At 39.8% G+C, this 27,178-nt stretch overlaps 1 protein-coding gene across 11 annotated transcripts in view; it reads left to right on the forward strand.

Annotated features, from left to right (window-relative positions):
• The window catches only part of TMEM164 (transmembrane protein 164), a 150,012-nt gene that overhangs the window by 38,818 nt on the left and 84,016 nt on the right, over nucleotides 1-27,178 (forward strand). For 7 of the 11 annotated variants that reach the window (XM_064482932.1, XM_064482935.1, XM_064482934.1 and 4 more), the window contains one exon: nucleotides 19,566-19,615. The exons of 1 other annotated variant lie outside the window; for it this stretch is intronic. In XM_064482932.1, coding sequence (XP_064339002.1) covers nucleotides 19,566-19,615 — 50 coding nt within the window. 3 more of the 11 variants (XM_031446172.2, XM_031446171.2, XM_031446168.2) reach the window with 3 other exon arrangements.

Consider the following 27,178-nt stretch of genomic DNA (forward strand, 5'->3'; position numbering starts at 1 on the left):
TGTATACACATTGAACTTTGAGAGTGACTACTCTGTATGTAAAAGGACCTGAGGGGATTTGGAGGGTAGTTCTGAGAAATTACCAACACTTCCATTATCCCTCACTGTTAGTAGGCCAAGTGAGTAGGTGGGAAAAGTGGGGTGTTTTTTCAAGAGCAAGCATATAGGGATTTTCTATCGAAAGGGAAATGAAGGAAAATGGAGACACTAGCATGCAAACTTAGATGGCACTTAGCATTCAAATATTTGTTGAATTGCTGCCTGAATAATTGGGAGTTGATTGGGCAGGGACACAGGAAAATTGTATATAAGTTACAGATTTGGTTTGCATCCATGTTTCCTTCTAAAGAGACCACCCTCTTCCCCATTTCTGCATTGTCTTTATTTAGAGTGAAAAATAGCTGGTCATCTCCAACATATTTGGGGTTTTGTGGTAATTTAAATATATAAATAGACATTCCATGATGCCACTAAATGCTTGCACCTAAATATAATCCTACTAATCAAAATGAGAATATTGTGTTTATTTTAAGATAGTGATTGCAGTGTTCAGTCTTTATTTTCAAACACTGGCTCCATGGAGGAAAGCAAGGTCCTGTGTTTCATTGCTTTCCAGGCATTCCCCAACAACTGTTGAATGGGTTTTGTTCCAAAAGTTTCTTTGGAAGTCTGTTTAGAATTCAGATTGCATTTTCCCATGGATACAATATTCTTGGGGGTCCGGTTGCCATACCAGCCAGCAAAAGCCTATTTAATCTGAAATGGAATGGAAGTACAGTCCCTTGGCCCCTAACCAGGATCCCTAACAGTGTTTTTATGGGAAAAAGCACCAGAGTTTCAGACCTGGGATCCTCTGCACACATCTGAGTTTCACTCTTTGAGCAGAATCATGGGGATTTATTGTCGGAGGGAACATTTCAGACTCCCTCATGTGGCTTCCTAGACCTTGAGTGCTGGCTTCTGCTCTCCCTTCCAGCATTACTTCTTACAGGTTTCCCCTGGCACTCTATAATACCAAGGCGAAGTTCTTAATAATATGGGAAGTGCACAAATGATTTAGTCCAGGGGTTCTCAACCTTCTTGTAGCTGCTATACACATGATGGTCTTTGTGTGCTCAGCAGACTAAGTTGAGGGCTGCATCAATAAGAAGATAATATTTGGGTCATGTAGAATTCCCAACTGCTGTATCTATAACTCACCTCTGCTCTCTGACTCAAGAAAGCATATAAAAGCGTTTTGCATGTGAGAAAGGGTGAACTATCAAAGGGATAAGATACAGATGAAAAGATATGTAGATAATTTGCAAACTTCAGTACTCTTAACTTTTATTCCGTAATAAATCCCTTGCCTCACCTCTCTTGCCTGGTGAGACATACCCGTAGGCTGCTAAACCGGGCTGAGAAGCACAAATCTGGTCCAACTCTCTTTTTCAGATGTGGACTTTGAGGTTTAGAGAGGGCAGGGTTTTTGCCCAGGTCCATACTTTAGTTAGCAGGTATTCTGGGATTTAAACCTAAGGCTTCTGATTCCCAGGCCATTGTATCTTCTTCCAGAGCTGTATGTTCTGTAAATAAAGTCTGCATGCATTAGAACAACTCATCCTTCTGTGGAAATCTGAGGCAGTCTCAAATCATTTGATCAGGGTCACTATTAGCAAATAGATTAGGGTAAACAGGAGGGTGAAGCAATGCAAAAAGTACATTCTGTGATTTGGGTTTGGCTCATTAATGCGGGGCCTGGGGGAGAGCTCAGGGAGTACGGCTCACCCAAGGCACTGCTTACAGAATTGAGACATAACAGATGGCTCTTCATTATTCTAGGATTCCACATCTGCAGAGAGTGTAGAACATGACTGAGTGCTCAGTGGGTATTTCTTGATTATGCGATTTGCTGAAATCACTCTGCTGGTGTGATAATACCATTTAGAAAATTTTTTATACCATCAAGCATTTGATTGGTAAGCATGTGGTTTGATAAATGAGGTGGTTGTTGTTGTTAGTTACTATTATTAGTTTTAAGGAGCCCCTGTAGAACTAGGAGGGCCCTTTAAGGCCATTTGGTTTGGGTCCTTGCCTCAGCTATAAAAAATTACCCAGGGACCTTAAATACCTGTTGTTTAATGTTATTTGCACTTCTGGTCATGATTCTTACGGGTTTCTTCTGCTCAGAAGAGAATGCCATAGGACTGAATTAAAGGACACAGCCTAGTGGGTCACCTAAGTAAAGTTCAAAGGCATTTAGGAGAAAAAGGCCCATCTGTTGGCCCCTGGAGAGGAAGTTGCAAGGAAAGCAGGGCTTTTCCAGGTTGGATTCAAGGTTGGATTCTTGTGGAAGGGATGTGGTTGGCTGGAGAGGACGGCATAGCTCATATCTCATCTGCCTTCCTGTACAACACACTCCAGGAGTCCCACATCAGGCTGGGTACTTCTCCCTGCCGTGAAGAAGACAAGCAAGCAGGTGGCTAATTAAAAAGATTGAAAGTCCCAAAGCCAACCTCAAAGGCTTACGAGAGCCAAGCCTCCTTCCACTGGGCTACCTAGAGTCCTTGTAGACTGGTGGGCCAATGTCATCATGAGTAAGAAAGGAAAGCAGCATTCATTGTGCCCCTTTAAGAAAAGATAATGGACAGCTTTGTGTGCCCTCAAACCGCCAATGTTTTTTAGTCCATCGCAGTGTTGCTTCTGTGCGTCTTCTTTAAGGTCACTCTGAATAAACTCTCATCTGTCTGTCTGTCTGGACTGAAGGAAACAGAATGAGCCTAGAACAGCTATTCCTGAAGCCATGCACCACCAAATTCTGGGCCATTCGCATCTACCTCAATTCCTCATAATGTGACAGAAAGCGTTTGGGTTCTAGGTAACAATGCAAAGCTTCCTGGAGGGAACCAAATGTGGAAAGTGTTATAATTTGAGGCAGTTTTCAGAAAAGAGCCCCTTCTGGTAAAGAAAGGCTCCTTTTCCCTTTCTTTCTTTTCTTTTTTTTTTCTTTTTTTTTCACATTTATGCCTCATCACATTTTGTCCAATTTCAGCTCATCCCAGGCTGAAGTTTTCTTTTGATGCTGCTTTCCAGAATAGCCCCTGACTGTAGGAAGGGAACAAAAGGCCAACTCCCCATGCGTCCCCAGCCCTTTCATCCATCTCAGTGCTTCCCTCGCTGGGAACAAAACCCAAGCTCTAGGGTCAGAGCACAGACGGAGGAAGAGCAGAGGAAGAGTGCTATCTAAAACTCCAAGCCCATGCTGATTTCATGTTTCATTGTTATTCTGCTTTGAGACACAGGGACAGACGCAGGTAGGGAAGCGAGAGAAGGCCGCAGGGGGAAAAACTTGGTCCATGACCTCTGTAAAAACAGACATCCCTATTTTTTCTCAGAAGTTCAGTTAAGAAGAAAGTGTATTTTTAAGGGTTTGCTTTGCTAATTCAGGGTTGCTTTCCATCTGGAGGGCAGGTGTGTCAAGTTACCCAGGCCGGAATATGAAGCAGGAGTTTGATGCTCTGACGTTCGGGCGGGTGCTCAGATGCCAAGCTTTTTGTTCTCTTGTTTCTGGTCCATTCTTAGGTGTCCACTTTTTGTCTTCACCTTCCTTTGGTTGCAAGTCACAGAAGTCCTATCTCTTTGTGCTCCCAGCTTATTGTCTAGGTTACAGACTTTGGCCTGCCTTTTTTTTTTTGAGGGGAGTATACTGCTTAAAGAAGAATTTAAAAAATAGTGACTGAGAGTTCTCCAAGAATACTGGGGTACTCAGCAGTGGGTAGAGCTGGGGTTCGCAAACCTGGCTATACCTTGAAATCACCTGGGATGCTCTAAAATACTGCTTCCCATGTCCCACACCTGACCAGTTAAGTTGGGATCTTGAGAAATGGGCCCCAGGAATTGGGATTTTATTTTAAATTAACTGCCTAGGTGATTCTAGTGTGCATTCAGCATTTAGAACCATTGAGTTTTAACAGCAAAGCCAAACAGCTGGGTTCTGGGCTGTTTGAGATATGTGAGGAAATAGGATCAACTTTTCTGTACCTTAGTTTTTCCTGCCTAGAAGATGTAACGATCAGTAAAGCTTGAGGAGTTAAAGAGTCTCACTGTGACTGTCCTGTCATTACTGTCACATACAAAAGAGTGGCACCTTCCCTTCAAAAAAAAAATATCCAATTATCCAGCTGGCTTGGTGTCTGGGCCATAACAGTGGCTTGAGGCAGTCTCGGGGATTAAAATAAATCTTTCCAGTTGCTTGAAGAAGGAGCTTATCTGTGGGGAGGCACAGCAATTTCACTTTCCCTAGTACTGTTCGGACAGAGCTTTCCGGGTTTTTGAACCTGTTCTGACTTCTAGCTGACTCCCTTCTGTACTCCAGGAGGTTAGCAGAGTTGGGTGCCATATTTTTATTCTTTGTGACATTCCCTTTTTAATTGTGTTTTTCTAACATTAAGGCAATACCACGCCTATGGTCCAAACCCAAAACATTACAAAAATATGACATGTAGCAGAGTCCCCTCGAAGTCTGTGTCTCAGAGGTAACCACCATAAACATGTTTTTCCTTCAGATTTTATGTTTGATTGGTTGTGATATAAAAACTCAAGCTTATTTGAAAGGACTAGAACGGCATATATAATTCCCTCCAACCCGTGACCCCTAATCTGCTGTTTTTTTGTCCCCAGGTTCCTAATATGAGATGTGGATGGGAGATTAGAAGCGAAGACATAAACACCAACCATTATTCTTGCCAGTAGTTTTCTTCTTTCCTGCCAGAATTCTCATCTGACAAAATGGCCTGTTGAGAGTTAGGGTCATCTACCAGCCAGCTTTATAACTGGTTGACAGAGTGCTGGCAATAATCTAGACCAGAAGACCTTTGTCAAATGGATTGTGAACTTGCAGACATGATCTATGTCCTGTATCTCTGTGTGTGCCCAGAACCCCAGCAAGGACAAACTGATGCAGGCACTAGATGATAGGTACTTTTTATTACCTTCTCATTTTATAATTTAGCAACCCTTAAAGGGGTAGGTATTTTTATTCCCATTGTTAAAGATAAGGAAACTGAGGCTTAATGAGATATATATATAAAACCTCCCTTCCTTAAAAATACTCTTGTTTGCCTCTAGTGCCCCAATCCTTGACCATACTTGCATAGCTTCCCAGTGGCAGAGCTCTGCAAACATTTGCTGGCTCATGTGGCTGTGACCCTGACACAGTTGGTTCTTGCAGGAGTTGGATACCATCCATCTGTCTCACAGGTTGGCCTGGGCTCTGTTCCTTCGGAGTTGTCTGGAAGAGTTTTAAGACAACCAGGTCACCCTGTTCTAAATATTTTTCTGGGATTGAGGTCAAGGTGGGCAGTGTGAGCCTATCTTAAATGGATCAGAGGAGGAGGGCTCCCAAGGCTCCCCGAAAGGTCAAGCCTCTCTGTCCTCACCACCCCTCTTCCCTTCTCTTCCAGCTTGCGTCTTGGGCTGGGCTCTGGCCAAGAAGCCAAGTCACACTGGCACATGTCTCCTGGGGAACTTCTCTGTGTCTGACACTTTGTTAGGCACTGCAGAGAGTGGAGGCAGAGGAAACTCCTCAGAAGGCAAATGAGGGAGACAAAAGGTAGTTTTGGCTACAAACGTGGTCTTTGGAATCAGACAGTTTTAGGTTCAAGGCCTGACTCTTATTTACTGAGTGGTATGACATTAGGCAAGTTATTTAACCTTTCCTTTGCTCAGTTTCCTCATATGTAAATGGCAGTGAGGTGGGATGGAGAATAGCACTTACTTCATAGGGTTGCTATGAGGAATACACAAATATAGTACCAGGCACATAGTGAAGCACTCAATAAAGAACAGTTGCTGCCATCATCATCGTCGTCATCATCATCATCATCATCATCATCATCATCATCATCATCACCACCACCACCACCACCACCACCACCACCACCACCACCACTACCACCACCACCATCACTACTACTATTATTATTACAACAGTAGGAGACTAATGGAGAGAGAAGTGTATAGTACCAGTATGTACAAGTGGCATTCACAAAAGGAGTGATCAAACTGGGGGGTGGGGAGGAGTTATCCAGGAACCCTCTGGAGGAGGTAGAAGAAGTGGAGTGAAATATGCCAGGTAGAGCAAATAGGAAAGTGAGAGGCTGAACTGAACTGGAGTGAGGAGAAAAGAAGGAACAAACCCAACATCTGTCATACTTGGACTCTGCTCACCTGTTTTCACAGCCAATCTGTCCAGCCCTTTCTGGCTCCCTATTGGTGTCCTGCATTGCTGCTTGTGGTTTAGATGTGGTCGTCAGAGGGGGGCTTGTTGCTGGCTGCTCTGACTGGGATTTAGAGGGTGTCTGTGCCTTGGTGGAGATGACATGGATCCTAACTCCGCAGTTTGGTTGGTGGGTTCAGAGTCTAATTAGCTTGCCTAGGGATGTTGGTTTCACACTCCCCAACCTTGCAAAAGACTGCTTGATAAACCACAAGTCAAATGAATGAATTGATGAGGGGAGAGAGATCTGTATAGACACATAACACTTGTGTCTATCAGCCAGGTCATACCCTTCCTGATAGCGAGATTCGTGAAGCCAAATTAAACAGGGGCATATTTGATAACCTAAAATCAGAACTGAATGGAATTGAAGGGTCTTACGTGAGAGGAGACCATGTGTTACCAGAGAGTACGTTTTTGTCTCCTCACAGAAAGAATTCAGAGCTGAAACATGGAGGTCAAGAAAGTATAGTGAGGATTTATTAAGTGATAAGACACTCAAGGGGAGAGTGGGCAGACTCAGGCGAGTAGCTGTGCTGAATTTCTTTGGCAAGCTGGTTACATAGGGTGTAGAAATGAATGGACAGAATATTTATTGGGGAGGGAGGGGTTTGGGGTTGTATTTCCTGATTTTCATCCTAGCTCCACCTTCCCAAGGCAATGAGGGATTTTTGTCCTTATTTAGTCTGATTAGTAGTGTCATGGCATTGGTGCATGGTAGGTACTTCTTATCTGCAAGGCTTATTTTACAGTAATAAGAGTATAATGAGGCTCAAGGTCTACTGGAAGTCAAATCTTCTGCCATCTTGGGCCTAGTTGGTTCTGACCTGTTTGTGTCCTATCCTCAGTAGCTGTGTTATTCTTTTAATAGTTCTACCCTGCCCACTTCCCTCCCATCTCATATGTAGGTGCATCACACCTTTTTATTGACAAGAACATGTATCCTTTTCTCTCTCCACTGCTGGAAAAACGTCAGTGACAATTTTTCTCTTGGATGTTTCTGTTTTCTAATTCCATGCAAAAACTGTGCATGTGCTGTGACCATGTTATTCTCCTAAGTTTCTCTTTAATCTTCTTAAGATTTGGAAAATACCCACTTCTCAACAGCAATATAGTTAGAGTGATTTCTTCTCGTTGAATATACTTTTGGGCTTTGTTCACAAATTCTGATGTTTCCAAGCAGGGCTGCCACGAATGGCTATGCACTGCACAACCCTAGGAGAGGGTGCCATTCACATAGACTGTAATTGAATGGCGCCACTAGGGTTGTGCAGTGCACAACCTACACAGCTATACTCGGTGGCCCTGACATAATGTAATGTTGGTTTTCTTCATCAAGAGCCGGGTTTGGGGAGAGGTAGAGAGTAACAGTTTGGAACCATTCTCAGGGGCTTAGTAAGGGGGCTGAAGCTGTGAGCATCTGCCTAACTAGGAAAGGAAGTGATAAGTACAGTTGTAGCTTTAAGAGGATTACCCTCTGGCAGTGGGAGGACTACTTACCCTTATTCTTTCAGTAAATAAGTTTTTAAAAATATTTAATTTATTTATTATTGTTTTATTTAATTGTTTTATTTTGGTGGGGGACTGGGGAGACAATGAGGGTTTTTTTATTTTTAGAGGAGGTACTGGGGAATGAATCCAGAACCTCATGCATGCTAAGCTTGCACTCTGCCACTTGAGCTATACCCTGCCCCCAGTAAATAAGTTTTTGAGGGCCTAGTATATAAGGGTTGAAGAATAAGGAAAGATTTGCATTGGAGGGAGTATTTGAACTGGGCCTTATAAGAGAAGCAGTGTATCAACATGTAAAGGTGAGTTGTGAGGATCCAAGGGAAAAGAACAGCAAGAGGAAAGACAAAGATGGAAAACTGCATGAGGTATCTGGATAATGGTAAATAATTCATTTTGGTTTGATAGCATGTGAGAAAGGGTAGTGAGTGATAATGCTGGTGTGTAGGGGGTGTGAAATGATGGGGGAGGGGAGAGACTTGGATACCAAATTAAGGATTTTGAACTTTATTCAACAGACAATAAAAAGCCATATGAAGTTTGTTTTTAAAAAATAGTTTTTTGAGATATAATTCATTTACTGTACATTTCACCCATTTAAAGTGTTCAATCAGTGGTTTTTAGTATATTCACAGGCATGTACAGCCATTACCACAGTCAATTTAGAACCTTTTCATCACCTCAAAAAGAAGCTCCATACCATTTAGCTATCACTCTCCTACCTGTCCTTCCCCCACCCCCCTAGCTGTAAGCAACAACTAATCTGCTTTCTGCTTCTACAGATTTGCCTACTGGGGACATTTCAGAGATGGAGTCATATAATATATGGTTTGTTTTGACTGGCTTCTTTCACCTGTATAATATTTTAAAGGTTCATCCAAGTTGCAGCATGTATGAGAACTCCACTCCTTTTTGTGGCCAAGTAATATTCCATTGGATGGGTATACCACATTTTGTTTATCCATTCTTTCATTGATGAGTATTTGGACATCCTTATATCTATCCTTATATCCATGTGTAAGTTTTTATGTGAACATTTCTCTTGGATATATACATAGTAGTGGAATTGCTTGGTCTTTGTTTATCCTTTTGATTAACTGCCAAACTGTTTTCAATATTGCAGCACCATTTTACATCCCGACGCAGTGTATGAGGTTTCCAATTTCTCCACATCATCATGAACACTTGTGATTGCCTTTTTTATTTTAGTCTTACTTGTGGGTGTGAAGTGGTATCTAATTGTAGATTTGATTTGCATTTCCCTGATGACTAATGATATTGAATACCTTTTCATGTGCATATTGGCCATTTGTGTGTCTTTGGAAAAAAATGTCTATTCGAATCCTTAGCCCACTTTTTAACTTGATTATTTCTTTTTATTGTTGAGCTTTGAGAGCTATTTATATATTCTGCATAATAGACCCTTATCAGAGATAAGATTTGCAAAAATTTTCTCCTATTCTTTAGGCTGTCATTTTTACTTTCTTGATAGTATGCTTTGAAACACAAAATACCTTAATTTTCATGAAGTCTAGTTTACCTATATCCAGTTTACCTATATCTTTTGTTGCTCATGCTTTTGGTGTCACATCTAAGAATCTATTGCCAAATCGGGATCATGAAGATTTACCATTGTATTTACTTTTAAGAGTTTTATAGTTTTTGCTTTTACATTTAGGTCTTTGACTGATTTTGAGTTAATTTCTGTATATGGTTGTGAGGTGGGGGTCCGGACTTCATTCTTATACATATGGAAATCCAGTTTTCCCAGCACCATTTGTTGGAGAGACTCTTTCCCCATTGAATGGTCTCAGCACCCTTGTTGAAAATCAGTTGTGAGTGTCAATTTTTAGACTTTTCAATTCTATTCATTAGCCTATATGTCTATCCTCATGCCAGTACCACAGTGTCTTTATTACTGTTGCTTTATAGTAAGTTTTGAAATCAGGTGGTGTGGGCCTTCCTACTTACTCTTCTTTTCATGATTGTTCTGGCTACTTGGGGTACCTTGCAATTCCGTATCAATTTTAGAATTAACTTGTCGGTTTGTATAAAGACATCAGCTGAGATTCTGATAGAGATTGTGTTGAATCTATCATCTGGGATATTTAAGGAGCAGTATAACATGATCAGAGCTCTGTTTTAAGAATAGGAACCTGGCAGTACTGTATGAACTAAAATGAAGAAGGAGAGACATTGTAGTCTTGAAGATCAGATAGGAAACTGATCTTAAGTAGTTTAAGAAAATGAGAGGAACTGAATTAGGAAAAGATCATGAGGATGGACTTGAGATATATTGAAAAGGTTAAAGTGTCAAGATGACAGGACTTGGGGACTGACTGCATGTGGGGGCTAAGAAAGAGGGGAGGCATCAAAGATAGCAGCTCTAAGGTTTGAAGATAGGCTAATGGATTGGGTAACAATACTTTTTTTTTTAAACTTTGTATTTTAAAATGATTTTTGATTTACAGAAAAGTTGTAAAGATTTTACAGAGAATTTCTGTATATCCTTTCTTCAACTTCCCCTAATGTTAACATCTTGTATAGACATGTTAAAATTCCTTTTTTTCTTGTTAAAATTCTTAAAACTGAGAAATGAGCATTGATGCTTGAATTCAACTATAGACTTTATTCTGATTTCACCAGTTTTTCTACAAATGTCCTTTGTTCCAGGACCCAATCCAAGATCCCACATTGCATTTGGTTCTTACATCTTCTTAGTCTCCTCCATCCATGACAGTTCCTCAGTCTCTTTCATTACCTTGTCAGTATTGAAGAGTCCTGGTCAGTTACTTTGTAAAATGTTCCTTATTTGGACTTATTTGGACTTATCTGTTTTCATTATTACATTTGGGTAATTTGGCAAAAATACCACAGAAGTGATACTGTCCCCTTCTTGGTACATCATATCAGGGGGTATATGAAGATATGTGTTATTACTGGTGATGTTAACCTTGGTCACTTGGCTAAGGTAGTGTCTCCCAGATTCCTCTACCATAAAGTTGCTATTCTTCCTTTGTAATCAACAAGTATTTCCTGTGCAAAAATGATAATCTTTCATTGCTAATCAGCATCTATCAGTGGTTCTTGCCTGCAACAGTTATCACTGCAATGTTTGCCTAGTGTTTATTCCCTCCGCCCTGCCTTCTGCCTTTATCAGTTGGAATTCTACTGTTGGAGGAGCTGTCCCTTGTCTTGAATTTTTTGAGGGAGCAGTTAGCCAGGGAAGAGGTTAGGAAAAGAAGATGGCAAGTTCAGACTTAGGCATGTTAGGTCTGAGATACCTGTATGACATCCAGATGGAAATATCCAGAAAACATCTGTTATCGGCATAGAAACAACAGGTAAGTTTATGATATTGGAGGCAAGTACTATTATTCTTTTCCATTTTAGAATGTAGAAACTGAGGTTCATGGTGAAAACCTGAGGCCACAGTGGAAAATAAAAACTGGCAAAACAGCTGAGGTCGCTAAGGACCATAATGTTGAGGGCCTCAATTACCCTACAAACGACTTTGGACTTCGTTCAGTGACTCACCAGTGAGGAACAATTGATCAGATCCTAGTTCTCAATCTATTACAACACTGTGTGCAGCAGCAGGGACCCATTTAATATCCCAAATTAAGTAAAATCTCTGTACCTAATGAGTTGTACAGGCCATTGGAAAAACAAGAGGTGTTATGTTGGAGTTATTGGAGGAGGCTTTGTGGAGGAAATAGAACTTGCTATGGGCCTGGATGGAATTTGAAGAATGATGCTATCAGTATTTTATTTTATTCCTTACAGTGTGCCAGACACTGAACTCAGTGCTTCAAACATTTAATCCTCACATCCACCCTAGGAGATAGTACTGTTGTAATCCCTCTGTGACAGAGGAGGAAACTGAGCCTTGAGTGTTTTTAAGTAGTCTCTCCTCGTAGGCAGTTGGACATATTAGAGTGTTACTATGCAAGCATGGAAATAGAACAAGTGAAGTTAGATGAATTGAAAGTTTAATATGAGCTCTTGCTGATGAAGCTCATGGTAGGGATGGATTGTTTTTGGAGATCAGAATAATTATAGCTACTATGTATTGAGTGCTGGCTATGTGCTAGACATTGTGCCAGATGCTTTGCTTGCTTTATCTCATTTGATCCTCTCCAAAACCTCGTGAGACATAGGTACTATTTTTATCCCTATTTTAGAGATGAAAATTCTCCAGTCTCTTGCCCAAGGTTAGAGTGCTGGTGAATGGCAGAGCCAGCATGTGGACCCAGGTCTGTTTTAACTCTAAAGCCCATAATCTTAACGACTTACCAATGCTACCTGTCCTGCTTCCAGCCTTTTGATAAGGATGAATTTGGCAATGAGACCAGAAAACTTGATGTTTATAAGCGTAAGATTCTCTAATCCCTGGGTAGTGCTTGGATGTGGACACTGCCAAATATGCCTTTGTGACTCTCCTTATTCTAAATCCTCAGTGGTTGGCCAGCTCTATTCTTTCTTTGGATATAATTCAAGCAGGTTACAATCTGGTCTTTCAAGTCTTGGAACAGTCCGGCTTTAAAGTGAATTTACAATCCTTTTAGTGCATTGTATGTTGATTTTGAAGCCTAAGAGTTTCTTAGTAGGTACTCTTGTTTCCCTTTTGTCTAAATTCTTGAGGGAAGGCTTTTTGTCAGCTCCTTACACTGACAAAAATGGTAGTTTCTCAGAAAGAGGTCAACAGAAGGAGTTAATGGGAGGATAGGGGAAATGATGCTTTGTTATTTAAAGGGAAAGTAAGAGGAAAGATGAGAAGGCCATTATGGAAGAGTGAGGAGAATTAACAATGTCGACTGAAATAAATGCACAGCCTAAAAGTTGAGAGTTATGTTTTATTTGGCAGACATTTCTGAGGATTCGAACCCCTTAGAGCCTGGGATGACAGCCTCTCAGATCGCTCTGAGGGGATGCTCTGAAGAGGTAGGGGAGGAGCTAGGATATATAGGAGCTTTACAACAAAGACCAGGTAGTTGGAACATTAAAAAATTACTTGTTAACTAAAGAAAACCAGGCATCTCAAGTTAAAGAATTTAGTACTTTTTTGTGTATGGAAGGGAGCAAACATTTGGGCTCACTAAATTCATTCCTTTGACAAGCACCTAGCTATCTAGGGCCAGTATCCTGTCCTTTCTTATTCTGAGTCCCCTCAGAGTGCACCATTGTGAGTGGCTGCAGAGGCTGGGTTGCAGGCTTGTCTTCACTGAGGGATGGCTGCAGTGGCTGATGACTTGATGGCTTCAGCATTCTTTGTTTCCTGATATGGTTTGCAGTGTTTTTCACTCACAGCAGTAATACCATTTCTTGATAGTAGAGATTTAAAATTTTAAAATATTATGAAAACAACAGGTGATTCTTTTTTAAAATCCCAGGGTTATAAAAGACTTTCAAAGCATGATATCAAAGACAGAAGCCATGAAGGAAGTGACAAGTATATCTGCTTACATAAAGATATAAAAGCTTCTGGTAGGGAGGTTTAGATAGCTCAGAGGTAGAGTGCATGCTTAGTATAGATGAGGTCCTGGTTCAATCCCCAGTACCTCCATTAAAAAAAAAAAGCTTCCGTACATCAAAAAACATCATAAGCAAAGCTACAACAATGGCAACCTGGAGGAAATATTTGTAATAAATGTCAAATAGTCTGTATTAAATATCATTAAAACATAAATAACACTTATAACCCAATAAGAAAAAGAACACACCAGTTAAAAAATGGGCAAAGACCACAGATGGTCACATCCCAAAAGAAGAAATAACAGCTGGCCAAAAAACATGTTAGAAAATAGTTTAATATTTCTGGTAATCTGAGACATGCAAATGAGAGCAGCAAATTTTGTGTCTGTGTGTGTATGTGTTGTAGGGGAGGAAAATTAATTTTCTCTCTACCCTTCTAAATTCTTGGCTGAGATTACCCTGTAATAAAAGACAAAACAACGAGAAAAACAAACAGACCTTTAATAACACGTATACCTCCTGTATACATATGAGAAACCCAGGAAAACTGAGGAACTCCCTGAAATGGCCCACGCCACCACCTTAATTAGCATCTCCAGCTAAAGACAAAAGAGGGGAGGGAGCCTCTTATGCCAGGTGACCTGGAAAAGGACAGTAAACAAAGGTAAGGTTGTTATGCAGATTTAAGTTGCTGCCTTCTCTATTGAGAAGCTGAGTTTCTAGGGCTTTAGAGTCATCCTTTTCTTCCTTGTACAGATGGGAGACACCCTTACAAATGGAGATTTCCCTCATAAATGTAAATGTCTCTTACAAAAAGGGTCCCTTCCCCTTGATTTTTCAAAGCTTCTCCTGTATCTGCTGTTTTTTTTTTTTAAACCAACTCAAAATAATCCTTATGCTAAGGAGTCATTTTTGCGCTAGCAAATTCTGCAGCCTTTTAAAAAGTGATAATGACCTATTGGCCAGGTTGTAGCAAAAACACATTCCCATGTTCCCTGCAAGAGTGTAAAGTCAAAGACATTTTTTGGAAGGCAGATTAGAATTACAGGTTAAAAGCCTGAAAATATATATTCCCTTTGAATACCTAGAAATTCTCATTCTACAAACGTAAACTAAATAAATAATAAAGGATCTGAAAATTTTGGCTTAAGTTACATGTGCAACAGGAGGAGACTGGTTGAGTTGCATATCCACATAACTGAATAAAATGAAGCTGTTAGAAAGTGAGATTGTAGGAGCATGTTAATCACATGGAGTATATTCAGGATATGGTTTGGGACAATGCATAAGGCCACCATGCTGGACAGGTGGACGGGGTCTGGAATAGAGAAGGCCTTGCCTGCCAGGCTAAGGAGCTTGACCTTTTCCTGTAGGTACTGGCCAGGCATTAAAAGATTTTAGAGGGCAGATCAGACTGTATTTTAGATAGCTCCCTCTTGTAACAGTGTGCCTGGAGGTAAGAGACCAGAGAAAATGGTGGCAGTGATCCAGGGGGAGAAGATGAGGACCTGAGAGTATAAACATTAGTGAATAGAACCTAGGACAGACTTTATACAGCCCAAGGCATGGATCTTTCCTGTGGTGGGCAATGTTTACAAACACTTGTCCTCAGGAACCCCTGAATAGTTGGGTGTTATCATAGGCGGTGGAGCCAGGAGGACTGGAGCCATGGGGCTGGGCCTCTGAAAATTGTGTGCCTGGCCGAACACCACTCTCCTGTCCCTCTCTCACTCTCTTTCTCTCTTACTTAGTTTTCCCACCCCCGCCTTCACTGCTTAATCCGGCTAGCCCCTCATTTAGGATGGTCTTGGTGACTCGTCCTCCTTCCTTCCTGACGACATTTCTCAGAGTACTAACACTTCCTCCTGCGAACAAAAATGATCTTTAGGCATTAGGACCAGGAGCGTTTATTGAATCCAGTGTTGGGGTGAAGCAGAATTTGGCAGGGAGCTGGACAATGATGCCTGTGAACTTCGGGCTGATAGGACTGTGGAACAGGCACAGGAAGAGGAAGTGGGACAAGTGATACTGAGAGCGTGGGTAAGGAAGATGGGAACCTGGGACTGGAGTGGTTCAGAGGATGAAGTGGGACAAGTGATACTGAGAGCGTGGGTAAGGAAGATGGGAACCTGGGACCGGAGTGGTTCAGAGGATGAACTGGTACAGTTGCTGGTACCTAGATTGGGTGCTTAGGAAAAAGCTGAATTTTTAAGTTTCTGGACAAGATAACCTTGGAGTAGCACAGAGAGCTGCTCTCTCCTGGGGAAGCTGAGAGAAGGAGGTTTTGAATGGAACTTGAAGATTTTTCCAGGAAAGAAATCATCCAGAAAAGACCTCAATTTTGTAAGGATTCAAGAACTGTAAGCACCCAGCCGACCTGGGAATGAGGTAGGTTGGAGCTAAGATCAGCCTGTCTTTAGGGAATGCTGGACTCTGAAATCTATCTGTGTGTAAATGTCATTTGCTGCCCAGGTAGGTTTGTGTTTTGAGATGTCTCACCCGGTAGAGAGTAAGTAGATTTGGTGAGCTGCGTGGTGGCACAGGTGTGGGGCCACTGAGGTGACTCCTGGTGTGCCATGGGGGTCAAGGAGCAAAGCTAGAGTCTAGAGAAGCCCTCATGAGGCTGGGACCATGTCAGGTGTGAGGTGGAAAGTATGTTGATATGGGAGTTAGGGGACCCATATTCTTGCCAGAAAGCTTGTCAGAACCTTTCTCCTAGGTTTCTTCATCTGTTAAATGGGATCTCATAACAGGTCCCTACTTTGCTCCCAGGCGAGGGGTAAATGGAAGAGCTTTGTAGCATTTCTCTGCATGCTACCTGCCTGTGCCCGTTTCTTCAGGTGCTGAGCCAGGCAGATTGCAGCATGAATGCAAAGTGCCACGTGCTGGGATGTGCTCAGATGCCTTCTCATCTTCCTGCCATCCTTGTGTGCACTTCCAAGTGGCCTCTCTTCCCACTCTGTTTGCAGCTGAAGGAATAGTTTTAATTTTCCACCTGCCAGGCTAAAACATGTGCTACCAAAATTTGGAGGCAGTTGGCAGCCAACCAGAGAAGAGAGCAGGGATATTCAGGCCAAGGCTGGGGGCCTTCGGGCCTCTGAATTAACATGTTATCATCAGGCAGCTCCTTTGGTTAATAATGATTATGGATATGGCTCCAGCATGACAAAGTGGAGAGGTTCAGTGTTATAAATGAAGCTGCTGAAGGAAGCCATGAGTTTACTGGAAAAGGATGGGGTGAATTTGGGGTCCTTTTTCAAATCTGCTTTTTTGATATATCTACATGTATCTGATTTAAAGATTACTTGAGAAAGATACCCTCTATCCTGGTGTCGGGAAAAGACAGGCAAGACGAGGAGGGCCAATGCGCAGGTTGGAATGACATGGCCATGGGAAAGTAACTGTTGGAAAACTCATTTAGAGTTTAGACCAGAAGAACTGCCTCAAAAGAAATCAGATCCATGACTGAATTGGGACTGGCGGCTTGCTTACTTCAGTAGGTTTCTGGGCTTCTGACATAGGGCTGTCGTAGATCAGAACCAATCAAATGGAGTGGTTACAGGAAAGTGCACTTCCCAAGAATCTGCTTGTCTCCTCTTGGCTGTGGGTGTAGAAAAATAAGAGTTAACTGTGGGGCCCCAGTGTCCCATTTTTGCTTTTCTGTTTAGCACGTTGGTAGTATCGAGGGTATTCCAGAAGCTCAGGAAGGCTGCTGGCATGGCTCTTAGGTGACTCCAGAAGTATTGAGGACCTTTCCAAAAGTGGTTGGGGGCCCCTGTCTGCTTTCTGTATACTGTAGCTTCTGAGTGTAGCCTTTGATGGGCCTGATGCTGGGTAACTATGTACAGCCTCCAACTTGGTCCCTTGCCTAAGGTGAGTAACTTTACTGCTGGGTCAGTGCTAACTAATACCAGCTTTGTTTCTTTCTTCAACTGCTCCTGAGGGGTGGGGTGGGGTAGGGGAGTGGGGGTAAGTTAATGTTTGGATAACTGAAATTCCAAGTTGACAATCCTTATCCCAAACCATTAAGGTCAGATGTATTTCAGAAGTCCACATTTTTTTTTATTTTAAAAAAGCAATACAGTGAAGGCGGAGTGCTTTACAGACACTCCCAGTGGGGGTCTGGGACAGCATCCCATAATCAAAATACATTCTGTTTGTGGAAAAACGTGTGAATACTCATCACAAGTGGAATAAAGAAAATAAATAGCCTCAGCTCAGTTCAAGTCATATTTGCTATCACATTAGTTTTGAAAAAAAAAAAAAAAAAACAACCCAGACTTCCAGTCGTTAGAGCCTTTTGGATTTGGTGATCGCAGATAAAGGATTGTGGACCTGTAATTATCATTGGTTTTGCACTTTTAAATCAAATTGATCCACAGGGGAAAGGCACGTTCTCCATGGATATTTTCTTGGCGGGGTTCTCTGATGAGGTATTGTGTGGTTGATGGACTCCTGGCTGTGTTCCTTTCAAGACTTTTTCTTTTCCATTCTTTCTCTTCTCCTTGGCAGGGATTCAAGCAGGCGTCTTTACTTACAGTGATTTTCCTTATAGTACCCTTTGCTTCTAAATGTAGATCCTGAGAGAACTGAAGAACTGAATGCCATAGAATGCACACGTGACAAAGCCAAACCAGTCCATAAAGCAGATAATGTCTGTTCATAAATGCTCACCACAAGATAGGGACCAATATCAATGATTTTGTAAATCCACACTATTAAGTTACTGTAGGTGAAATAACTCCATAAACAAAAGAATTTTGTGAATCCTTATTCCTCTGGAATGCCTTTGATCAAACATTCAGCATATCTGGCTGCCTGGAGTGGTCAAATCTCCTGGGGCATTTGTTATACATGCAGATTCCTGGAGGTCCAGAATTCTGGAATCAGCATTCCTAGTAGCAGGGAACTTATCTGTCTCTTAGATGAACTGGGTTCTTTTTGTTTGGTTTGACTTGGGAGGAAAATAGGAGAGTAACCACCTAAGTCATGTGTAGGAACAAACCAATCAAATGTGGGGGAGGAAAAATAATTTTCCCTCTACCCTTCTAGGTTCCTGGCTGAACCCCCTGCTTCCCCAATAAGAGACAGATTAACAGGAGAAAAACAAACAGAAGTTTAATAACATGTATACCTCCTGTACACATGGGAGAGATCCAGGAAAACTGAGTAACTTCCTGAAATGGCCCAAGTCACCACCTTAAATATCTTTTCCAGCTAAAGAAAAATGTTGGGTGTTGATTTGGGGGGTGGGGACAATGGGGGAGCAGTTCCTGGAGGTGAACAGGAAAGGCACAGTAAACAAGGTTAAGATTATTATTGCAGATTTAGTGCCTTGCCTTCTCCACATTTGAGCATTTCTAGAGATTTAAAGTCATCCTTCTGATCCGAAGAGGAAGACATCCTTACAAATGGAGATTTTCCTTGTAAATGCAGTTGTCTCTTATATCACTTCTACACACTTTGCAGAGCTTTTCCTATGTCTGCTGTTTCTTAAAAACAATCAGCCTAAAGTAATCCTTATGCCAAATTCTTATACTTTTGAGGCAGCAAATTCTGCTCCCCTTCAAAATCAAAGGGAATTTTGGATAAAATACAGGATGCCCAGTTAAATTTGCATTTCAGATGACAATGAATAATGTTTTAGTATATGTATGCTCCATGCAATATTTAGGGTATACTTATACTAAAACATAATTCATTGTTTATCTGAAATGCAAATTAAACTGGCATCCTATGTTTTTATTTGCTAAATCTGACAATGCTAGGTATTGATTAACTCACCTTCCCCCATGGGAGGCAAACTAGATAGCATTTGTGTATTCGTCCTATGCTCAGAATCTATTTTTAACTTGTCCTGGGTTAAAAGCTTCTCATAGTGGCTACTTGTGTCATAACTAAAATTGTAGAGTTGAAAATGAGTCTTCTAAAGGTTGAGAGGAGGTGTTACTGAGGCTGAAAGGGCCTAAGCAAGGCTCTCCTCATCTCCTACCCCATCAAACACTTACTTCTTTGCTCTGCATCCATCTCTTTCCTTCTTCCCTTCTCTGTTTCTCACATACACACACACACACCCAGAACATACATGCACACATAGGTGCATGTGCAAACACAAACATGTTTGGAAAGCCACCTGCTTGCGTTTTAAATTTTTTATATTACATATTTTGGGTAAGAGTTTGGTTATTTTTTGAATTATTATTATTATTATTATTATTATTATTATTATTATTATTATTATTATTATTATTATTATTAAGGTAACACTGTCTCACTGTGTCCAACATTTCTCTTGATAACCATACTTAATTTTTTTCCATTGCAGATCTTCCTCCTGGCCTGCCCTCCATGTCCGGGAGCTATCGTCGTCTTCAAGTAAGGGAAAATCATTTTTCTGTTGCTATTGCTGAACTGTTTTGTCTGTTTGATAACAAAGGATGAAGAACACATTGCTCTGAACACCTTGAGCCTGCAGCGCTTTGTCTCTGGGCTTCCTAAGGGACAAAAATCTTCAAGGACCTGCTGCAATAGTGAAATGTTGTATGTGGAGATTTGGCCTTTGTGCTTTTGTCAAGTCCTGACAAATCCTTCTTAGCGATTCCTTGTGGCGGTGGTTTGTGGCCAAGGGATGCTTCCTTGGAAGGTTGCTGCCCTCAAGTTTCTCTTGAGAGCATGCTGGGGGCCAGACAGTGCCCCTCCTCTCAAGAATCTTTGCAATGTGGTCCTGCTGCTCCACTGAGGATATGGTTCTTCACTTTGAGGCCTTTGTTCTTGTGTTTGGTTTTTTTTTTTCTTAAAGTGCAAATTAAAGTGAGGAGAGAAAAATATCACCTTATTACAAGTCCTGACTTCTTTAAAATAGGAAGCATCAAATCCATTAAAGTGTAGTGCAAGCAAATCGTGTTTATCTGAAGTAAAGTTTGCTTAAATGAAATTCTCAAGAGTCTCGGAACCCTCATTTTAACCATGAGTTGTGACCATCTCACTTACCAAACCTTTTATTAGAGTTGCTAATGAGAAGCTAAATAGACCAAATTAATTTTGTCTCTTTCCGCCTTCTCTGGCCCCCATTTTGGAGCTGTTTCTGAGCAGGGAAATGGCCGCAAGCCATAGAGAGGGGGCAGAAAGTAAAGAGCCCAGCAGATCCTTGGATAATTGAGAGTGGTGTAAATGGCTTTCTGATTTACTTAAGTCATTAAAGTGTTAGGTAGGGGAAAATATACCCCATTTGCTGCTTCAAATAGCTTCTTGGAATAGCCACTTAGTCTCTTGCCTTAGGTGAGCAACTTTCTGCTGGATGAGGGGTAATGGATCCTGATTTCAGGTCTCTTACTTGGACAGCTCCTAAGCGGAAGGGGTATTTGACCCTGTTTCCCTTCTTTGATTTCCCAAAATGGGCTCAGTTTTTCAGTGTAATGTTTTTAAAGTAACATTTATTGGTTTTATTTCATTATTATGAGAGTAACAATTCTCATTATAGAAAATACAGAAACCCATAAAGTAGAAAATAAACATCACCTCTAATCCTACCACTAAGAGATTATTTTGGTTATTGCCTTCCTTTTATTTTTTTTACAAGAAGAAATCATGTTTAGTTTTTTATTGTATCTTTTCTAAATTTAATTCAATTTGTATACGTTTATACGTATAAAATACATAAATATGGTTGTTGGATTTGTTTTTTTATAGTGGTCATTTTTTTTCCCTCCTCTCCTTTTCTTTGTATTTTTGGCCCTTGCCTCTACCTTTCCACATCATCCGTGTGTATTACCAAACCAGTATGTATCCTTCTGTGTTATTCTCTCTACTCATAGGTGTACACACGCACATACACACACACACACAGGTTTTTAAATATTTTGTTGTTTTTGTTAACGGTTTTAGAAAAATAGAATCCTCTATATACTTTAGCACATCTTACTTTTCTCATTCAGCAATATCTCACTGAAATCTATCAAAGCCTGTTGGTATAGTTCTTACTCTTTTACAAGGCTGTGAAATACTTCATGGATGTGCAATTTATTTAGCCATTCCCCTATTAATGAACATGTACATTCTTTCCAGGTTTCTGCCACTACAATCAATGACGAATTAAACATTGTCGTGCTTATGCCCTTGTATACTGGTGCTTTTAATTTATACATACACACATACAAAATGTTTGTATATAAATAAAAAATATTTGTTATCATATTGAGTTATAAAAACAGGCTGGTATAATTCAAGTTTCCCTTTTATATGTAGTATATGAGATTATTCTTTTTTTTTTTAACGTCTACCAACATAAGGTGTTATGGTTCTTTTATAATTTTGACAATTTAATGGATGTATTTCATTGGCTGCTAATGGATTTCAGTATTATCTCTTTTTCTTTTTTATCCAATTGGATTGGCTCTTTGAAATTCTATTCATAGTATCTGCCTATTTCCTAGGGGTTGTTTGTATTTTTCTTAAATTTGTAAGGCCTCTTTGTATATTTTGGATATTGGCTCTTGGTCTATCATCTTTATTATAGATATTTTTCCCAAATCTGTATATATTGACTTTACTGATGATATATTTTTCCACATAATTTTTTACTTTTTTTCATATCCAAATATGATTATTTACTTATAGCTTCTCAGTTCCCAGTCTTTGTTAAGACTTTTTAAAAAAAATTTTTAAATCTTTTTTAGGGGGAGGTAATTGGGTTTATTTATTTATTTTTCTTTAATGGAGGTACTAGGGATTGAACCCAGGACCTCTTGCATGCTAAGTGTGCACTCTACCACTTGAGCTATGCCCTCCCTCCAAAGACATTTTTCTTAAAGATAGATAACCAGTGGTACTAGCATAATATATCAGATAATCCCTACTTTCCCCTGTGAACTGAACTGCCATCTTTGTCATCAGACTTTTTATATACAAGGATCCATTTATGGATTCTCTATTCTGTTTCATCTGTGTGTCTATTTGTGTTATAAATCATGTTGATTGGATTACATTAGCTTAGAAAATATTTTTCTTGGCTGTTCGTTGGTATTCTTACATACACATTTTAATATCACTTATTCAAACCCCTACCCCCACCCTATTGAGATTCTAATTAAAATTGCATTAAATTTATATTTCAGCTTTGTGAGAATTGATTTTTAAAAAAATTTATAGCTCTTTTTATCTAAGAAATGGTAATTTCCTTCTATCTGTTCAGATCTTATTTTATGCCTTTCTTGACATTTATTCCTAAAGAATTAATAGCTTTTTTGTTCGTTATGAATAGAATATTGTCCTCCTTTCCATTCCTAAGTGCCACTTGCTAGAGTAGAAAAAGTTTATTAATTTTAAAAATAGTTTTTCTATCTAGCTATCTTACCAAATTGTTTTTCTTCCGATAAATTTTATTTTAGTTTTATCCCTTCTTTCCAGTGGCTATACCAGCTATGTCATTTTCTTCTGTTTTTGCTTTTGCTAGAAACTCAAAGACAGAATTAAATAAAAATGATGCTGGTGGGTCACTCTGTCTATAACTGATTTTAAATAGAATTTTTTTCTGTGTTTCTCCAATGTTTGCTGTTGGTTTTTGTTAAATAGCCTATTATATTTAAATAATTTCCACATTTACTTAGAGAGTTTTTTTAAAAGGGAATAGTTCTGTATTTTATCAAATGCTTTGTCAATTTTTTTTATTCTTTTTTTTTTTTTTAAGTTTTTGATATAGTGAATTATGTCATTAGCTTTTCTGGTTTTGAACTACTCTTACGTTACTGAAATAATATAATAATATATTACTATTTTGATACATTGCTTGATTCTATTTGTCAGTCTTTTATTTAGAACCTGGTCTCAGGATTCACAAGTAAGATTGGAGTCATTTTTTATTGGATTCCTTTCATTTTAGGTAGAAGGATTAAAATTATGGTAATTATGTAAAATGAACTGCAGAATTTTCCTTCTTTTTCTCTGGCCTGGAATACTTTAATTACCCTTAGAAATTATGTGGTCTTTAAAGGTCAGATAACTCAACTGTGAAGCGCAACTGTGAAGTCTTTATGCCTTTTTCAGTTGATAGACTCTTAACCACCTTTCCAGTGTTTTATATGTTAATTCAACCATTCAAATCTTTTTGAGTCAATTTTGGTCATTTGTATTTTGCTGGGAAATTATCTGTTTCTTCTCAGTTTTCAAAAATGTTGCCATGAATTTAGTTGAGCATGTACTATATGCTCTTATTTTATAATTAGAAAAACTATCTCCTCATCTGTAGTCATGTTTTCTTTCTTGGACTTAATCTTGTCTGGTTTTGTGTTCTCTTTCTTATACTTTATATTTTAATCAGGCCAGTAAGTACTTTATCTATTTTTGGTTCTTTTGGAGAACCTAGTTTGGATATATTTATCATTTTTACTTTTATATGTATATATAAAGGTCATTTTCAGCTTTTAATCTGTTGATTTCCTTTTTGGTGTTTTCCTCATCTCAAGATTTGTGTTTATTCCTTTACTTTTTGTCTTTTTTCGTCATAGTTCTATTCTTTGTTTACTTAATGATGTCATAGGCTTTTCTCCCACTTTATCACAAATTCACACTGTTCCCGTCATTTGAAAATTAAACTTTGTATTTTGAGATAAATATATAAAATATACTATAATAAATATCATATCACAATACAGAAGTAGTTGTAAGAAAAACACAGAGATCCTGTGTACCTCTTAACTAGTTTCCTCCAGTGCTAACCTATAGCAACCAGTCAAAATAAGGAATAGTTCCATCACCATAAGTACCTCTCCTTTTGTTGTTTTACAGCCACGTCCACTACCCTCCCACCTGTGCCCTATCCCTGACACCTGGCAACTAATCTGTTCTCCATGTCTATAAATTTGTCATTTCAAGAATGTTATATAAATGGAATCATACAGTATGTCACCTTTGAGATTAGCTTTGTTTTTAAAGAAAGCCTTAGCATAATTCCTTGGATATTCATCCACATTTTTACCATACATATCATTTTTAATGGGTACATATGATTCCACTGTGTGAAAATACCAAATGCAGTGTGAAGTTGAAAATCAGTGTTTTAGAAAGTAGTCAGCTCTTAAAATAATCATTCCACCTTATATTAGTATAGCTCTGTTTACTGTTTTCAAAGTGCTTTGTCTTAAATGAGCTCATCTAATACTTCAAATAATGCTATGAGATAGGGAATACATTATATCTACACTACAAATAAAGCAGTTGGGGCCAAGAGATACTAAATAAATAGTTTGGCTGAGATTGGGTAGTGGTAGAGTTGTGATTCCCTGCTAATTCTCATAATCGGGTTTACTGTGTGCCTAGGCAAGGTGGGAAACATTTAACATGGATTATCTCATTTAAACCTTCCAACAAACCTATGTGGGTACAAATAGTATCCCCAGTTAGATCAAGATAACAGGCTGAGAAAGCTTAAGTGACTTAAGAGTGGTATAGGTGGGATTTGATCCAGTTTCTCTCTGACTTCAGAGCCTGTGCTTCTAATCACTGCCTTATGTTGCTTAAGTGAATATTTTCTGCTCTTCTGTTAGCATGAAAACATCCCATTGAAAATTCCATACACAGATGGCACTGCTGTGGTCATTGTGCTCTGTGGGTTCATTGACTAGCGATGTCTACCCATATCTTGCTTTTTCTATCAGCCCTTTGTTGTGCCAGCCACACATGAGTTTGTCTGCTTCCCAGCTAAGCTCGGGCTGGCATGTTCTTTGTAGAGGCATGCCCAGTCACTGCAGGAAGTGGGTATGGTATACCCAGCAGGCTGCATGCCCCATGCTGGGCAGGGACTGCCAGTTCTCTTGGAGGTGGGGAAGGAGCAGGAGGCTTCACAGGGTTCCCATGGGGCCCTTGACAAGATGGAATAACAATTCCCCAGTGTTCTGGCTGAGTCCCGGAGGGCTTCATTTATGTGCCCTCAGTTGACATGTGACTTGCTAAGTCTACTGCTAGAACTGGCTGCCTTAGAACTGGCTGCCTAAGTGAAAAGGATGTAACTAGAATGTGGTGCTGAGACTGGAAGGGGTTTCTGCCTGGCCCACCACTGCAGCAACTTTGGGCGTGGTGCTCTTTTGATCTCTAATATCTCCAGCTTCCAGAATTCCAGCCTGGTAGTGTTTGGCCTCTGACCATCTCTTATCCTGCCACCTGCCCGCCTGTGCACACCCCACCCCACTTCCATTCCTGGCTCCTGGACGCTGTGGATGCTCATATAGCAGCACCAGAATTGCTCTTTGTGTTGTGTCTGTATAGGCAGTGTTCTGCATCTCTGAGTCTGAGCCATTTTCTTTTTATTCATTTGGCTGTTTTAGGTGGTTTTCATCTGAAGAGCTATCTACCATCTTCAATATGCAGGCCACAGAATTTGTTCTCTTCCTCAGGTTTGAGTAAAATCAGTATATCCTTAGAGAACATTCTGTGCTTACTGCCCTGCCAGCAACTTCAAAAAAAAGTTGCCTGTCTCAGTTACCTTTAGGGAACATGACCAGTCACATATGAACCAGCCTGCCTCTCAGGTTGTTAGTAAATAAGATTCCCTTTTGCAAACCTAGGGGAGAGGAAAGAGGGCCGTGTGGTAGTACAGTCAGGTACTCCTCAGCTCCCCCCATATTACACTGGTAGCTTCTCTTTTTCTTTCTGCTTGTCTTTTTCCTCATTATTATTGTTTTGTTGTTGTTGTTGTTGTTATTATTATTATTATTATTTTGCCTTCGAATTCCATTACAGAAGATTCCAAATGTGTACCCTGTGCTTATTACTCATTATATATATATTTTAAAAAATTTTTGAGGGGGAGGGAGTTAATTAAGTTTATTTTAATGGCGGCACTGGGGATTCAACCCAGGTCCTAGTGCATGCTAAGCATGCACTCTATCATTGAGCTCCCCCCCCATTATGTGTTTTAATTTGTGAACCGTCACTTCAAATTCTCTGCCCAGTTTTTTATAAAGGGATGTTTCTCTTGTTGATCTTCATGAATTGCTCATATATAAAGAGTATCCTTTATCACCTTTGTAGTAAATATTTTCCCCAGACTGCCTTCCAATTCATTGATGATGCTTTTGATATATGTTTATGTTTTTATTGGTCAAATTGACTGGTTTCCAAACCACCTTCAGACCATGGCAATTTCTTCAGTGCTTTTATGCTTTAAGATTTTTTCCATTCTAAGATCGGATAAACAATCTAATTTTTAAATTGTTTTTTAAAATACTTAGCTGTCAGTTCATCTAGAATTCATTTTGTGAGTAGTGTGAGGTAGGGATAGAACATATTTTCCCCCAATTGTCATTTATTTGAGCACTGTTTGTTGATTAACTATTTCCCTATGATTATTGCTGTTACATTTTATCATACATAAATTCTTATGTATACTACTAGTGTAGGGGAGCAAAATTTGCCACCTCAAGACATTTCTCTTTGTCATGAAGATTAATTTAGGCTGATTATTTTTAGGAAACAGAAGACTCAGGAAGTCTTTCTTTTTACCTCCCACTTAGCTACCTAAAGATTTTAAGTAAAGGGCCTGTTTCTGAAATAAAGCTATCACCAGAGATGTGTGCAAAGGACTAAGTATAGTGAGGGAAACTCTAGGCAGACCCTGGAAATCAGAGTCCCCTCTGTGTCCAATCATCTCTGCCTAGCTCAGCAAACATTTTTTTACCAAACATTTGCTTTTCCATCTCCATGTGACTTGCCTTTCTCTCCCTTTGAAGTCCCAAACCAATACACCCAGCATCCTCTTTTGTCTTTAGCTGAAGATGGTATTTAAGGTGAGGGTTTTGGCCACTTTGGTGAGTTGCTCAGTTCTCCTGGGTGTCTCCCATGTATACATGTTGGTAAATTTTGTTTGATTTTTTTCTGTTAATCTGCCTCATACCAATTGAATTCTTGGACCAGCTGGAAGAACCTAGAAGGATAGAGGAAAATTTC

The sequence above is a fragment of the Camelus dromedarius genome, chromosome X (genome assembly GCF_036321535.1).
Source record: "Camelus dromedarius isolate mCamDro1 chromosome X, mCamDro1.pat, whole genome shotgun sequence".
NCBI lineage: Eukaryota > Metazoa > Chordata > Mammalia > Artiodactyla > Camelidae > Camelus > Camelus dromedarius.